This window comes from Nesoenas mayeri (assembly GCF_963082525.1).
Source record: "Nesoenas mayeri genome assembly, chromosome: 30".
NCBI lineage: Eukaryota > Metazoa > Chordata > Aves > Columbiformes > Columbidae > Nesoenas > Nesoenas mayeri.
The window spans coordinates 1,036,891-1,052,733 of record NC_137564.1 but is presented as its reverse complement, the minus strand read 5'-3'; the positions used below and the strand labels follow the sequence as shown (position 1 = coordinate 1,052,733).

Genomic DNA, 15,843 nt, shown 5'->3' with positions numbered 1-15,843 from the left:
CCAGGAGCCACCAGCTTCTCCCTGGTGGGGAGGAAGAGGATGGTCTCTTGTGATATGACACCTGTTGAGCAGCTTCACACTTGACCCTGGATTGTTCCACAGGGGAAGCCGCTGGCTTCAGCGCAGACCGCTGAAAAGTGAACGTTTGACTGGGAAAAGCCCAAATCCCAGCGTGAAAGGACGAGACGCGCGCAAACCAAAATAAATAGAACCTTACTCCTCTGTGATTTCTTCTGGCAAAACCTCACCACGGAAGTGAGCCTTAAATAGCTCCTGGAGACAGGATGCGAGCACCGATAACTGCTCCGAGTCAAAGTCCTCCTGACGGAGAGAAAGGAAGGAATGAGAGGAGAACGTGGCAGCTCCAAGCCTGCCCGACCGGCACAGCCGCGGCCGGGGGACCCGGCAGAGCCGCCGCTGCACTGAACAGACCCCGAGCTCCGCAGGAGCCGTTTTGCTGCTTTACTGCAGCACCAGGAGCTGCTCGTTAGCCAGACGAGCCCCTAATTGATGCCCAGCTCTGAAGCACTTCACAATCACTGCGGTCCACTTATCCTCTAATGGCCAGTAATTCACTGAGCTCAGCTCTCCCTCCACAAGGGGTGCGGGGACCGAAGGCGCTTGGCAACAAGGATTTACACCCTGAGAAACCCTTTTCCCATGTTCCCGCAGCGGGGGAAGCAGCTCTCATCTGCTAAAAGGCCACTTGACTCAAAAGCGAGCCGGTTCCAGGTAGGGGACAATGAAGCTTCCCTTGGATGCTCAGCTCGCGGCAAACACCCGCAGCTCTTCTGCAGGGCCAGGTTTGCCGCAGCCTCCGCCGAGCACAAAACCAGCAGCATCCTCAATGCAACAGAAACTGGGGATGGAGCAATTTTCCCCTCCCACAAGCAGCAGCTCGGGGCTGTGTTTAACACCCAGTGCATGCCGCGCCGTTTCGGACTCATTTAGGATTCGAGCGCCCTCGGGATCCTCTGTCCCCTCATTTAGTCGCGGCTCTCGGGGCAGAGCTGCCCAGCCCACACCAGTCCGGCCGCTCTGGTTTCCCAGTTAGGCGGCAGTTCTGTGCCGTTACCTCCAGGACTTGATCCACGATTTCCTGCATGACCTCACACTGAGCTTCCGTATCGCTGCAGCACAAAAACAAGAGGAAATCCAAGTTACATAGGAAGATACCGAGGAGCAGGGACAAGGGGGCTCTGTGCTGAGCTGGCTCTGCTTGGGAGCGCCCCCCTCCAAGACCTAAGAGGCGAGGGGCTCAGCTTTGTGCTAGTGCCAGTCTTAGAGATAGGCCCAGCTTAGAAGCGTGCGCCGCAGAGATTGAGCCCTGGAAAAACACGCTGTGCGGCGGCAGCACCTACTTCCAGAAAAGCGCCTGAGGTTGTCTGCAGCGAGACAAACAAATTAAATGACTAAAAGCATAAGATTAAATGCACTTAAAGCCATCAAGACATAAGTTACATTAAATCAGCCTACTACACCAAGGTCTGCAAAGCAAGAGCTTTTTTTAACCTTCTTTAGATGGAGTTAATTCCAAGGTCACTGAAAACCAAGTCTGGAGAACACGCAGACACAGGTGTCAGTGTCCCTGGGGAACGTGTCCCGTGCACAGATGTATTGAAACCCCCAAGAAGTTTCCCTGGTCAATGCGACAGCAGAGAAGGATAAAACTCAAGAGTCTTTTGCCCTTCTGTCAGTGATTCAGATAAATACCCCCAGCAAATTGCTGTTGTGCCCTGGTCCCAGCCTGCTCCAAGGATAAATTATAAGGTTCTTAACGCAGCGCCTTTGAAAACCTTCTGGATATTTCCTGCAGGACCTGAGCAGGATGGCGTTAGCTCTGAGAGAAGCGCTCTGGAGCGGGCAGCACGGCGCAACACGACTCAAAGGTCTTGTGTGGCGTTTCCCCGAAGAGATCAACATGAAATGTCACAGGACCAAACGATACCAACCTTCCCTTCTGCAGCTGCAGGACTTTGTCCTTCAGCGACTCGTCCAGTTGGTCCAGGAACGGCGTGATATCAACTGGCTCCTCCACAATGGTCTCTTTGATCGGGTGAAACCTGAACTCCCTCTTCTTCCCTGCAACAACGAAAGCAACGCTGGAACAGTCTATTTTCCCTAAAAGCTGCATCTAAAAAGCGTCAGAGGCCATTTCTGTCCTAGCAGCGGAGTTGTGGGGGGCTGTGGGGACAGGGTCCAGCCTCACATCTCGCCTTCACCCTTTGGAGATGTGCCCAGGTCACAGCGAGGACGGTGGGACGGGATCCAAACGCAGGGGATGCCCAGAATTGTGGTTCCCGTCCGGTTGTTTCCAAACCTGACGCCTCGCCTGCCCTTGGCCGCATTCCGTGCGCATAGCCGGCTTGAGAGCCTCTCTCCACCCGACACGCAAATGCTCGCGTTCAGGGCTCCAGGACTGAGATACCGACTGCTCTTCCGCACCCTCGTCCTCCAGCCTCATTCCGAGGCCACAAAAATGAACCGTGGCAGAGGCCAGAAGCGCTTCCAAGCGCTCCCAAGTGCGCTGCTGCTACGAGATGGCACAAAGTGGCCAAACCCCTTGGCAAAAATCCTCCCTGCACGTGGCTTTCAAGTCTGTGTCCCTACCAAGGCCCCCAAGCAGCTGGCCAGGGGCTGATGGGAATTTTGACATGGTGCTACAGCATAGTGTCACATATTGTCCCCATTCTGGGCTTGTGGTGTCTCCCCACCGCAGGATTAACCCCCCAGCACAGCAGGAAGCCCATGAGAGTCCCATCACAAACATCTTGAGATGCCTCAAGCTCCAGAGAGCGAGCGGAGGGGATTTTGGCCTTCTGCAGGCTTCGAGAGGGAGCGAGTGTAATGGAAACCATGAGGCTGAGCAATTAGAAGCCTGAGCCTCATTAGCGGCTGCCTGAGAACAGAGAAGACACCCTGTTCCCAAACAGCATCTGCCACAGGGATTCCCAACCGCACGGCGGGGCTCGAGACCAGTCGGACACGAAGAGAGGACACACGGGTGGAGAAAATGCTGCGTTTGAAGGGTCTAAGCTCTAAGGAATAAGCAGGTGAGGAGATGAAGCCCAGTGGCCTTTCAATTTGAGCACAGATTTGTGTCCTGTCTACTGGTTTTGGCTGTCGGGGACTGGGAAGCAGCAAAACATTGGCCTCCACACCTGAAGGAAGCCTGGATCTCAAGAAGGGGATCTGCCCTGGGTCCAGCAACCCCCACGGCTCGTGGGAAAGGGGTTTTGAGGGAACTGTGCTTACAGAAGTCTGTCCAAGAATCCTCCATGACGAAGGGAAGGTGCCCTCAAAGCCAGTGAGGAAACACCGACCAGCGCGGAGGCAAACGGTGGCGATCCGGCCACAACGGTGCCGAAGTTGAGAGCGTGGGCGCTCAGCTGCCTGAGCTCCCTCACCTTTGCTGCTCAAGTCTTCCTCGTCGTCACTGAATGCGGCCTCGGCGTTGTCGTAGCAACCGTCGTCCTTTTCGGACATATGATTGTCCATCTCCATGGAAACGGGTTCCTCAACTTTGACTGCAAGAGAAGGCAGAGGGTCAGCGCAGGAGCCTGCGAGTCACCTCCACCGATAACCACGCTCCAGAGAGGAGACAAAGCGCCCTGCAAAGGGGAAAAACGAGTTTGGGCAAGCGGCGGACCCTGGAAAACTCATGTTGGGGAAGAGCCGCTCCCAGCGACTCCACTGAGGTGCAGTGGCGTTTGGTGGCTGCTCCGGTGGGGCCTGTGGCCAGAGCAGCTGATGCAACAGGAAAACCAGACCGGCAGAGCTGGCAAAGCAGCAGCGCTCTCTTGTTAAATAAACGTTAAGAGATGCTTGCTCTCTGTTTAACCTGATTATGTTAATCAATTGGGTTTTCTGCAAGACAAGAAAGGGTAAGCAGCCCCTATAGAGCAGAGAGAAAACAAGACAGTGCAAATCTTAAGTGTACAGCAGGGCTGGGATGAAGGGAGACCATGAAACAAGCGCCCAGAGCTCTCCTTTCCCTGGAGCCCCAGTCCGGTGCCTTGAACACAAAAGCTGGGAGAACTGTGTCCCCAAAGGCAGCACCGCCGCGCCGCTCCCTACCTTCGATGGGCGGCGAGGGCGAACTGCAGAACTCGGGGAATTTCTCCCTCAGCATGGCGCGCAGCTCTTTGTCCAGCTTGGGGTTGTCGAAGAGAGGGGCCAGGTGTCTGTGTCGGGAAGGGAAAAGGGATGAGAAGCACGGCCGCTCCATTCGGCTCCGGCTCAGGGACCAGAAAGGGCCGGGGACGCTCCTGTCTGACTGGAGCGGTCGGAGCTTTCTTATGGAATAACAGAATCGTTTTGGTTGGAAGAGACCATTAAGATCATCGAGTCCAACCGTAACCTAAATCTACCACTAAACCGTGTCCCTAAGAGCCTCGTCTTTACATCTTTTAAACCCCGCCGGGGATGGTGACTCCAGTGGCCTGTTCCAATGCTTCACTTCTTAACCCACCTAATCCCTTGGCTTCAAGGAACAGCTCTCAGGACAAGTGTCAGCGCCGTGAAAACACAGCTGTGCCTTCTTCCACCGCTTTTACATAACATAAATGCCCCCGCAGCTCTGACAGAGCGCAGAGGTCGTTTGGACTAAGCTGGTGAGGCCCAGGGAGGGCTGGTGCACAGCGGCCACATAAAGGGAGGAAAATTCAGGGCTGTCTTACGCGAGGACTCGCTTCTCCACGATGTGGGTGAGGGAGTTGAACACGCCTTGCCGGACATGAGCCTCCAGCGGGGGGTAGAAGTTGGGAATGATCTGGAAACAGGAGAACAACAGCGTTAGTGCCATGAACCCCCCTGCCTGCCCTCGGGCTCGTGCCAGGCAGCAGGACACGGCCAGATGAGCTAAAACCACCGCTCAGCTCGAGGCTGTTTCCTCTCTCGTCCAGTCCTTTGCTTCTAGAAGCAGCAAGATGACTCATCCCCGAAATCTCGGTCATCCCGGGAACCTTGCACCCAGTTCTTTTGGACTTGGGCAGCGCGGGGATGGGAGGACGCGGAGGGAGGAAAGTGATGCAGCTCAAAGCCAGAGAAGATCCCGCTTCCAAGAAGCACTATCAGGCCTCTCTGGAACCAAACTCCCAGAACCAGCAGCTCTTTGCAGTGCTGTCCCCAGGAACAAGGGGCAGGAGCAGCTCCAACATCCTTCAGAAGGGAGATAACAGGTCCAACTTGTCCCCCCACCACATGGAGATTCCGTTTGCCCTCAGGGGACGACACTGGGCCAACAATTCAGAAGCCTTTTTTCCTACCAACACTCATCATTCCACAAGAATCTCTTTGCAGAGCCGAGAAGTCTCAGGCGTGTTCCCACAGCTAACGAACGACACGTGGGCCCAACGCTCCCAGCGCCAGGAACGGCCCTGGATTGATCCAGAGCCCACAGGGACTTGGCCAAAGCCTCTGGTAGTTGGGTTGAAGAGGTGAATAATTTGGCCGAGCTCTTGGCAGATCAGCGAGGGGAAAATCCCTCCTTAACGCAGCAGGGTAAGGGGAGGTTAAGAGGGTTGCCAGCAGATACTGAGCTATTCCGCAGGCGATTTTGCAATCAAGGCAGAACAGACCAGATGATGCACTGAGGAATGTGCAAAAAAACAGAAGAGGGAACAGCTTGTTTGTTTGTTTGTTTTTTGGCTCTGAAGAGCAGGCAGCGAGACGATGCTGTTTTGCTGCTCTAAGGATTTGTGGAATTCCCTTCCTGCGGGATGGGGCAGCAACGCGGCTTCGCTCCAAAACTCTGGGGGGTGAAGACATGTCTTGTGTGAACCTGCGGCACCATTCCTGCCCTCGGGACACCGAGCAGGGCTCAGCACTTTAGTGCTCAGGGCTTCCAGACCACTCAGCATCTCTGTGTCCCCGTGCTGGGCTCTCTCCTTGTCCTTCTTAAACTGGGGAGCACAGAACTGGTCCCAGTAAGTCCAGATAGGGCTTCACCAGTGGGAGGACAACCTGCTCTTCCTCACACACCCCAGGTACCATTGGGTTCTTGGCCATATGGTCCCTCTACACTGTCCCCAGTGACACTCCTGAGTTGTCCCTCTGGTGACAGCCCTCATCGCTCATCCCCCCGTCATGTAACTCATTTGCAAGGCAGAGAATCCCCCGGAAAGAGCGCGGAGCGGCTCACCCGGCACATGAAATCCAGCAGCGTGGCGGTGATGGCGGGGTGAGGCTTCATGGAGTGGTGCATCACCAGGATGGCAGGCTCTGCAAGGAGAGAGCGGGGAGCCCTGTGCTGCGAGCCTCAGAGACGCATCCACCCCCTGTGCCCCCCCACATGCCACAGACCCAGCATTCTGCCTCTGGAATGCTGAGAGAAGCCCCTTTTAGCTCCTATGCACCCTCATCCAGCTCCTAAATCACACCTACGCTTCAAGAAGCAACTTCTCTGCAGGCAGGAGCTCTGAGCAAGGTCCCTGGCTGGATTAGTCCTTGCTCATGTGTCCCCAGGCCCTGGGAAACGATGCTCTGGGACCAGTCACCCACCCCAAGGAAGACACTGCTGCCACCAACTCAAAAAATCACAATTAAAAGTGGCTCCACCAAAACAGCTCCCTGGCAAGTTCAGGGGAGTGAGCTGATACCCCTCGGAGATAGTCTGTTGGGTTTTCCCCACCACATCGCACTACGTGGAAGCCATGAACCCCTTCTTCAACCCCTGCCCATCGCGAGAAACGCTCCCCGTGGAGTCACCTATGTTCATGATGCTGTCCTTCTCGGGGTTGAAGAAGAGCCAGTCATAAAATAGGGCCAGTTTGGCATTTGAAGCAGCAACGTTGGACTAGAGGGAAAGCAAACAAACCACAAAATTGGCTGATGAATACAGGCACAGCTACAGGCGTTTCCTCACCAGCTTCTGCGAGTGCCACAGATCATGGTCCTGGGTGGGGCGAGGGACAGGCTTTGGGGACAGATGGGAAGCCAAGGAGGCTGTAAGGAGGCACCTCAGTGCATGTGCTGGGACAGGAGAGGCCCCACGACTTGTAGTCAGGTCATAAACATAAAGCAGAAACAAAGGGCATAGAATCCAAGAAACACAATCATTTTGGTTGGAAGAGACCTTTAAGATCACTGAGTCCAACCATAAACTAAACCATGACAAGCTGGAAGGGAGAAGGTGAGTTTTATGCTGGGAAAGCAGATCCTGAAGGATCCAAAGTGTAGAAGAGCCAGGATTAAATATCCAGAGCACAGAACAAAGGGCAACGTCTTAACTGCTGGTCTGCAACTCTCTCCTTCAGCCCAGCCAGCAAATCCCCAACCCGACCTCCCGGCAGCTTCCAGCAGCAGCTGGTTGCCCCCTTCCCTGCAAGGGAAGCGATCTCGGGGGGTTCCACGGCTCATTTTGGGGTCTGGCCCTCCCAGCTCACCGTGCAGGTGGTCAGCAGCCACCCGATGATGGCCCAGCGCGGGAGGATGTCGGAGCTGAGCACCTCGTTGGAGGGGTGGACCACACCGCAGATGTAGCGGATGAGGTCACAGCGCAGGGACTGGCTGTCCGGCGTGGACAGGTACTGCCGCTGGAACCAGTCCTGGTACCGCTTCTGCTGCCCGAACCGCACCTGGGTTGGGGGGAAAGAATCACAGAAAATCACAGAATGTGAGGGGTTGAAGGGCCCTGGAAAGCTCATCCAGTGCAACCCCCCCGGAGCAGGAACACCCAGCTGAGGTTACACAGGAAGGTGTCCAGGCGGGTTGGAATGTCTGCAGAGAAGGAGACTCCACAACCCCCCTGGGCAGCCTGGGCCAGGCTCTGCCACCCTCACCCCAACAAGTTGCTTCTCATCTGCCAGCGGAACCTCCTGTGCTGCAGTTTGCACCCATTGCCCCTTGTCCTGTCCCTGGTTGTCACCAGCAGAGCCTGGCTCCATCCTCCTGACACTGCCCCTTGCCATCCTGATCCCCAGCAATGAGTCCCCCCTCAGGCTCCTCTTGTCCAGCTCCAGAGCCCCAGCTCCCTCAGCCTTTCCTCACATGGGAGATGCTCCACTCCCTCCAGCATCTTGGTGGCTGCGCTGGACTCTCTCCAGCAGTTCCCTGTCCTGCTGGAGCTGAGGGGCCACAACTGGACACAAAAGACACGGGTTTTGCTCAAGGTCTCAGCAAAAAGCTGCTAGAACCATGGTCTGCCGTCCCCCTTTGGCTCCACACTCTGCTCCCCATCTGCCCTGCGCTGGCAGCAGCTTGAGAGACCGAGGAAGCCAAGAAGGCTGTTGTTCAGCACTCTCACGTGGGGCCCATCCCCTGCGGAGCAACGGGACCGCACAGCAGCCCGGCCCCGCAAGGGGCAGCGAGCTCTGCCTGGCGTGTGAACACAGATAACAGCTAAACGGCGAACCCCGCTGCTGCCGCGCAGCTCCCGGCCTCCCCGGGACACGGCTGCTGTTTGCCGGAGCTGCGATAACCCACCGCATCGCAGCGTTCCGAGCGAGCGCTGTGCCTTGGCGAGCGGCCAGCCAGGAGCAATGAGAGCGTTCTGTGATTCTGATTCCCCTGCAAAAGCCCTTTTTGTGCCTTTTAATGAATACCAGGGATGTCTCAGGCCCATCTGCACCAGATCCTGCTGGGCAGGTTTTCCTCCTCGTGTCACCATTCAATGTCAGAAGCAACAAATACACCAGTAAAGCTCTGCCCTCCCTCCCAGTGCCAGAATGGGGACTGGGCAGGGACGAGTGTCACCCCCCAGTGAGCGTGAGTGACTTACCCGTGAGGTCATGAAGAGCAGCTTGGTTTCCATGTCGGGAGTGAGGCGACACGCCAGGAATTTGCGTGATGTCCTCGACTGGAGGAGCTGCAGGACACCTGCGGAGACAGAGAGAGAAGAGTGGGTCTGCGCTCACGATGGCACAACGGGACGCCCCATGGGACACTCGTGATGGCCCCACAGACGGCACGACCGGGATCTGCCAACATCTGAGCTCGGAGCAATAAGCTTTTTTTTCCCCAAAGCTTCAGGCAGTGGAAAAGGATCAAGATTTTGGTTGGAAAAGGTCTCCTAAAGCGTCTCGTGTCCAGAGCGAAGGTTTAGCCAGCGATCGCTCGTGAGGATGCCAGAGAAAGGGAGGGAGGATGTGCAGAGAGCGGGGACAAGATCCGGAGGGGAAATGAGGAAGTCCAGAGGCCACGGCCCAAGTTGCAACCAACAGAGCACGTTCTCCATCTCCCACCCCCTTGAGAGGGAGCACAAAGACGATCTTAGGGAGGCCACAAAAGTGATCCGAGGCTGGAACAGCTCTGCTGGGGGACAGGCTGAGAGTTGGGGTGTTCAGCTGCACAAGAGAAGCTCCAGGGAGACCTTAGTGCAGCCTTTCTGGACTTAAAAGATGGGGACAGACTTTTGAGCAGGGCCTGTTGTGATAGGACAAGGAGTGATGGTTTTAAATTAAGAGATTCAGGCTGGATAGAATGAAATTGTTGCCCATGAACCATCCCTGGAGACATCCCAGGCCAGGCTGGATGGGGCTCTGAGCACCCTGAGCTGGTGACGATGTCCCTGTCATGGCAGGGGGGGCACTGGGGGAGCTTTAAACATCCCTTCAACTCAAAATATTCTGCGCTTCTATGATTCCACCCAGATGTGAAGATCAGACATAAGAGAAAACTTGCGTGAGCCCGCGCACGAATAGAACAGAGCCTGGGAAGGAGAAGGGGACGTTGCACAAGCCGTTCTCGTTCCCAGACAGCTGCAAGGGGCGGAATTTATGACCTGAGCGGAGAGAGGCTTTGCTGCTGCCTGACAAGACCTGAAGGATTTACAGGGCGGCCAGCGCTGACGCAGACGAGCGGGCAGCGGGGACGCTTCGCTCTCTCGCCGTTTGGAGGGGGGGTCACACCTGGAAGGAGAAAGCTGCAAAGAACAGACGCCAGCTCCCGCAGAGCTCAGAGCAAGGGTGGAGCGAGCTGCACGTCAAGGGAGGAGAGCCACGAAAGCACCTTGCTTGTTCAATTCTGCGGGAGGAACGGGTCCTGCGCCCGCAGCCACCTCCTGCTGCCATTTCCCCTGCGTTCGGTGCTGCCGAGCCCCCGGTCCTGGTTATGGGATGGTTGTGGGAGCGTTGAGCTCTGCAAGGACGCGGATCGGAGGTTCCAGAGCGATGCAAACCCCAGAGCACGGGGACTGGCAGCTGGTAGAGGTGCCAGCCAGTGTTAGAGCAATTACTGCAGGCAAGAGGGCAAAGGAGCGGCTTTGTGGATCCATCTGGGTTGGAAAAGCCCCGCTTGTTCGCTCCGAGCAGGGATGTGAAAGCTCAGCGCTCAGCTGGGATGATCCAGAAATGCTTCTAAGTGATCCTACAGCTGCAGGGTTGAGCCTCGGAAATGCGAAATGTGAGCTTGCCTTAAGCTGGGACTAAGATTCTTCTGCCCCATGGCTTAATGCTGATAAAGCGGAGAGGGGAACTCGGTCTCTTTGGTCTCAGCAGAGACCATCAAGGACAGGAGAAAGGCTCTGGAGATGGAGAAGAGGCCCAGAGGTCACGAGCATTTAATCAAATGATGCGCCGCGAGTTTCCCCCCGAGATCTTTCAAGTGACATTAACACAGCCCCATTTCCAAAGACTAAAATCGCCGCAGACAGAGAACGATGTGACAGCCCCCGGAGAAGCGAATAATTGATACCAATAAAAATCATAAACGTAACGCTCTCTCCGTTGTGTGTGTTTTAACCCAGATTGTGCAGGGAGCTCCACGGCCGAGTGTTCGGCACATCAATGCTAACGGGAGCAAGAATATCCCGCTTAGAATCAGTTGCTGCAACTTCTGAACTTGCTTTAGAGCTTCATCAGGCTCTTTTCTAGAACCAGAAGGACACAGACACTATATATCTTCAGGCTCCAGCTTCATCTCAGCCTATAAATCAGTTAATTTTTAAGAAAGCAACAACAAGAGTTATAGAAGCGTTAAGTCCACAGGATTTTTGAGGATGTTTGAAATATAAGCCCTACTCACACTTCATTAAAAAGGCGATTTAAACAGTGCCCAGGCAGCTATACGTGTAAAACTAAAATTAATTAAAATTCACCTTTTTACCCCCCGTTTGTGACAGATGCTCATTCTGTGCTCCTGGGTGATGTTTCGGTACCAAACCCACAGCCCATCGCACCTCGTTACCCTTGAGAGGATCCATTACTGCAGCTCTGATGTATTAATATGTGATGTACCCTGTTTCCCAAAAAATAAGCCCTACCCCAAAATAAGCCCTAGTGTGATTATTGAGGATGCTCGAAATACGAGCCCTACTCCAAAAATAAGCCCTAGTTACAGCTCATTTAAAAAGTCAATTTACATAATGTCCAGGCTTGTAAGTAAGCACAATTAATTGGCAATTAACACAGCGGGACAGACTGACCCTTCTCCAAGAAAAGCAGGATCGCATTCAAAAGACCCCGCGAGACCCAAAACAAGGGTTGAAAAATGGAATTAATGATGGAATTCAGGGTTTGGAGGGTTCTGACGATGTCCCGGCCCTGCCCACCTGTGAACTGCGTGCTGAGGACCTGCGGGTTGTGGATAATGTCCTTCCAGAGCTGCTCGAACTCGGGGATCCTCGCAACGTTCTGCAGCAGCCGCACGAGGTCCCGGCCGATCATGAAACAGTCCATGAACTGGGGAAATGGGGGAAAAAAGTCTCATTTACCGTTCAAAAACCTCATTTACTGTTCAAAATCTCATTGAGGGGGAAGGGAGGAACAGTCAGTCCTTCAACTTTCCTGCCGGCTGCGGATGATTCACTCTTTGCACAATATCTACGCTCCCGCCCTGGCAGCCTGCCCCTCTTTTGAAGCAGGTTCTGAGAGACGGGGTGACAGGCGGGAAGGTCAGCGGCTATTTTAAAACGTTCTCCCTCTCGCGAAGCAAACAATCAGCCCATAAATCTGATGGCTTTTTCTCTTGCAAGTCTCTGAAATGAGGATTTGACGCTTGGTCCTTCCTGCCGTGTGAGGAGGAGGGGGAGAGGGACAAGGACACCCGTGTCATGCAGCTTTGGTGGCTTCTCCTGCACCATGTGGACCAAAGCGTGGCCTGGAGCTGGTTCTGTGTTATCCACAAGGCTGCGAGGACACCGTCAGCCTCCCAAAGGGAGAAACTGATGTTCAGGCAGCTACCGTAAGCAGGACAAGCACTGAAGTGCTGCAGCGGTGGGACTAGAATGGTTTAAACCCTTGTGGCTTGAATATAAGAGACTAAAATGAGACAGTGCCATCAAAACGGCTGCTCTTCCCCCCTCTACAGACTGGAGCGTGATGGGAGAGTTGGCGCAAAGGGTTCAAAAGTTGCTCACAGCTCACTGAGAATGACAGATGCTCCACTCCCTGCAGCATCTTGGTGGCTGCGCTGGACTCTCTCCAGCAGTTCCCTGTCCTGCTGGAACTGAGGGGCCACAACCGCACACAATATTCCAGCTGCGCTGTCACTGCGCGCACGGCGCGAGCTGGGGGGTGACACATCTCATAGAAGCGACACCCCCGCACGCAGACACAGACTCCCCGGGGAGGAAGGTGGCTTTTCCCAGGTGTCCCTTGTGTCCCCGACGATGCTCACCCGTTCCCGGAGGAGGGAGATGCAGAAATCCACCTCCTTTTGCCGAAGCGCCTGGAGCTGAGCCGTGCCGTGATGGTCCACGATGAGCCGCAGGTAGGTGTACACCGCCATGGCTATCAAGAGGCTGCTTTTCAGTACCCATTCTCTGCAAATGAAGGCAAAAAAACCACCTTCAGCCACCTCCTCCAGAGCCAGAAGGGATATAAACCTGAAGACTCAAGCCAGAGGAAACTGAGGCATAAAGGAGAGGGACTGCAGGCTGGAAACGCAGCTCTGCACAACCACCCGTCGCCTTTTCTACTGTCCAAAAAGGGACAAGCAACACCAGAGCGGGGATTTAGGGGAATCTGTGCCTTTTCCTTGGCCACGGGGACACATGTGGCTTCGGCAGGTGCAGCACACGGGGAGAAAAGGACGGTCACACAAAAGGATGGAAAGAACAGGGAGAAACAAGGCGAAATGCTTGGGAGATTTGCGAGAGGGGAGAACAGCCATATAGAGCCTGGCAACAGCGTGGGGAGAGACGAGGCAGCCCCATGGGGCGAAGGGACCAGCGAGCGTCCCCGCAGCGCCCAGAGCCCCAGGGACACGCGGCTCCGCGCCCAGGGCTGGGCGTTTGGAAGCGGATTTCTTTCCCTGCTAATTTGCTCTGCGTCCTCGGAGCGGCGCAGCCTTTCCATCGCCGCTCTGCTGGGCGTGCCGCGTTCTCAGCCTCCCTTATCTAAGCGCAACAATAAATATAATACTCTCAGTCCATAAAAAGCACCTTGTCAGCTCTGTTATTAGTGCTGGATGCCAAGAATGGGCCAGGCCAGCTCGGTGCCCCCAGCATGATCCATCACCCGCAGCAGCCCCGGGCTGTAAATCCGGAGCCCTGAGGAGCCACCAGCCCAGTGGCAAATGAATCACCTGCCCTAAATCACCGGGGGTGCCGGGGAAGACGTGACAAGCGTTTGCTTTTCTCCCCGCAGCGAGCTGGACGCCAGGAGCAAGTTGATTAGCGAGCCGGGCGGGCTGCGCACGGTGGTTTCGTTAGGGAGGATGTGGGAGTAATTAGGGCCGCAATCCCGGGGGGGGTGGCAGGTCGGCATCACCCCAGCGAGGGCTGCGCAGAAGAAGAAAAAGGCTGTTCAAGGGAGGCAAAAGCCACTCACAACCACGGGGATTCATCGATCCGACAAGCAGAGAGAATGAAAACACCAGGAGGAGGCATCGCGCTCCTGCCGCCATTAGCAGCGAGCAGCTCAATTACCGCCCGGCGGTGCAGCGGCGGCGCGCTCGCCTCGCCGGTGCTCGAGGAGCGGCTTTGCCGCAACTGTTTTTAATTAAAGCGAGCGCTCAGCGCTCTGGAAGCGGCAGCGGATTTCAGATGCGTGGCTTTAATTAAAGCTCTGGCCTGTCCCCCTAACCAAAGCGCATAAATCGCGGCAAAGGGCGGCGGGTTCTCCCTTGGGTGGTTTCTGTGCCACTCCAGCGACACCTTCAATACGGCTCAAGCCTTTTCCTCTCGCATCTGCCCCAACAAACTGCCCGAGTGGCGAAGCTCAGCTGCGTTTTAGCGCACACGTGGACACGTGGTTCGGGATCCGCGGCGAGAAGCTGCCGTTCCTCCCGCGGTCCGGCTGTTTGCGGTTATTTGTTCACTTTGGCGAGACGCGGCGACTCGCGCCAGCGCACGGGAAGACAACACGAAGAGCTGGGAAGGGCTTAAATGTAGTCGGGAATAGAAAGGTTGAGCTTAGCTGGGGAAATAATGCGAAGAACCAAAGGTCAACCACGAGCAGAAGGTTTTGGAGGGTCTCTGCTTCCCATGTGGAGGGCGCTAGATGGCTCTCGCAGCACCGCGCTGTTCCCAGAGACTCAAAAAAACCCCCTAGGACTATAAACTGCGGCCAAATAAATGCTTTAACAACTTGATTGTTACCCGCAGTAATAAGCAATTTCAGAAGAATCGGTGAAAAAAGCTATAGGCTATTTAAAAATGACTTTACCCTGGCAAAGCTGCAGGGAGGAATTCTGCTTATCATCAATTAGCGGCTGCTTTGCCAACGAAGGACAATGCGGAGCCCGTAGGACAATATTCCCAGCTGGCCTGTCCACAACAAATTAAAGTTGCAGCCCTGACGAAGCGGGAGCTGTTTAAACACAGGAAGTTTTTTGGGCAATTAACTCCGTCCTCCTCCTCCCAGAAGGAAAACCTCCCCCGCAGCTGGGAAACGCAGCAAGAAAATATTCCTGGGACGCCGCGGCGAGCTCCGCGGCCACCGCTGTCACCTCCCGAGTGCCACACGCTGGGGACAGCGATCCGTTTGGGTCCATCGGTTTGTTTGTGGTGACGAGCAGCCCCTAAGTGCTACCGGAGGGGTGTCAGGGCACCCTCCAGGCTCTGAGAGACACAAAGTCACGTAGCGGCTTGAAAAATACGCTTGGTAGGGAATGGAGAGGGGGATTTTTGTGCCCATCGACGCGTGGGTTGTGACCATGAACCCAGCACCCAAAGCGGGACAAGTGTCACCCGTACCTTTGCTCCGTCAGTATCTCCAGAACGTTTTCGGCCAGCCAGATGTTCTTTGCTGTCACATCCCCACCTGAAAGCCAAAAAGCAACAGGGAAAAGCTGGTCAAAGGGGTGCAGGACCCAACTGAGCGCCTTGACCTCTCATCAAGCTACTGAAAGGGTTTGCTCCACTCTCTGCGCCCACACATGCTCTTGCAACCCCGTTCCCCCAAAATGAGATGGGTTGATGTTAATTTTTGCTCCAAAAGATGCGTTAGGGCTTATTTTCAGTGGGTGTCTTATTTTTCCATGAACAATCTATTTGCACTCTGGACCATCATCATCACCCTGAATTCCATCCTGAATTTCTTGTTTCCTTTTTGCCGACCCTTGTTTTGGGTCTCGCGGGGTCTTTTGAATGCGATCCTGCTTTTCTTGGAGAAGGGTCTGTCTGTCCCGCTGCGTTAATTGCCAATTAATTGTACTTATTTACAAGCCTGGACACTGTTTAAATTGACTTTTTAAATGAGCTGTAACTAGGGCTTATTTTTGGAGTTGGGCTTGTATTTTGAGCATCCGCAAAAATCCTGAGGAACTGTGCTAGGGCTTATTTTGGGAATAGGGCTTATTTTGGGGGTCAGGCTTATTTTTGGGGGAAAAGGGTAGATACAGCACATTTCTAGGTACAAGTGCCGTTCTGTTTTAGGGGATCGAGGCGGGTTTTGCTGCTCTGGTACTCTTGCAAAAGAGCTGTGATGATCCAGTGTACGGCATCAGGAATTATCCTTCTGG

The 15,843-nt window shown here is 54.9% G+C and overlaps 1 protein-coding gene across 1 annotated transcript in view; it reads right to left on the bottom strand.

Moving 5' to 3' along the window:
* Window positions 1-15,843, bottom strand: part of INTS3 (integrator complex subunit 3) — a gene marked incomplete at its 5' end in the record, with an annotated part of 33,159 nt that overhangs the window by 7,705 nt on the left and 9,611 nt on the right. Inside the window, 13 exons of the mRNA XM_080361204.1 lie at window positions 218-321; window positions 1,076-1,130; window positions 1,953-2,082; window positions 3,408-3,527; window positions 4,078-4,184; window positions 4,680-4,771; window positions 6,143-6,222; window positions 6,709-6,796; window positions 7,386-7,577; window positions 8,720-8,817; window positions 11,489-11,618; window positions 12,556-12,700; window positions 15,077-15,143. Of these exons, the coding sequence (XP_080217330.1) occupies window positions 218-321; window positions 1,076-1,130; window positions 1,953-2,082; window positions 3,408-3,527; window positions 4,078-4,184; window positions 4,680-4,771; window positions 6,143-6,222; window positions 6,709-6,796; window positions 7,386-7,577; window positions 8,720-8,817; window positions 11,489-11,618; window positions 12,556-12,700; window positions 15,077-15,143 (1,408 nt within the window). The remainder of the gene's footprint in view (window positions 1-217; window positions 322-1,075; window positions 1,131-1,952; window positions 2,083-3,407; window positions 3,528-4,077; window positions 4,185-4,679; window positions 4,772-6,142; window positions 6,223-6,708; window positions 6,797-7,385; window positions 7,578-8,719; window positions 8,818-11,488; window positions 11,619-12,555; window positions 12,701-15,076; window positions 15,144-15,843) is intronic.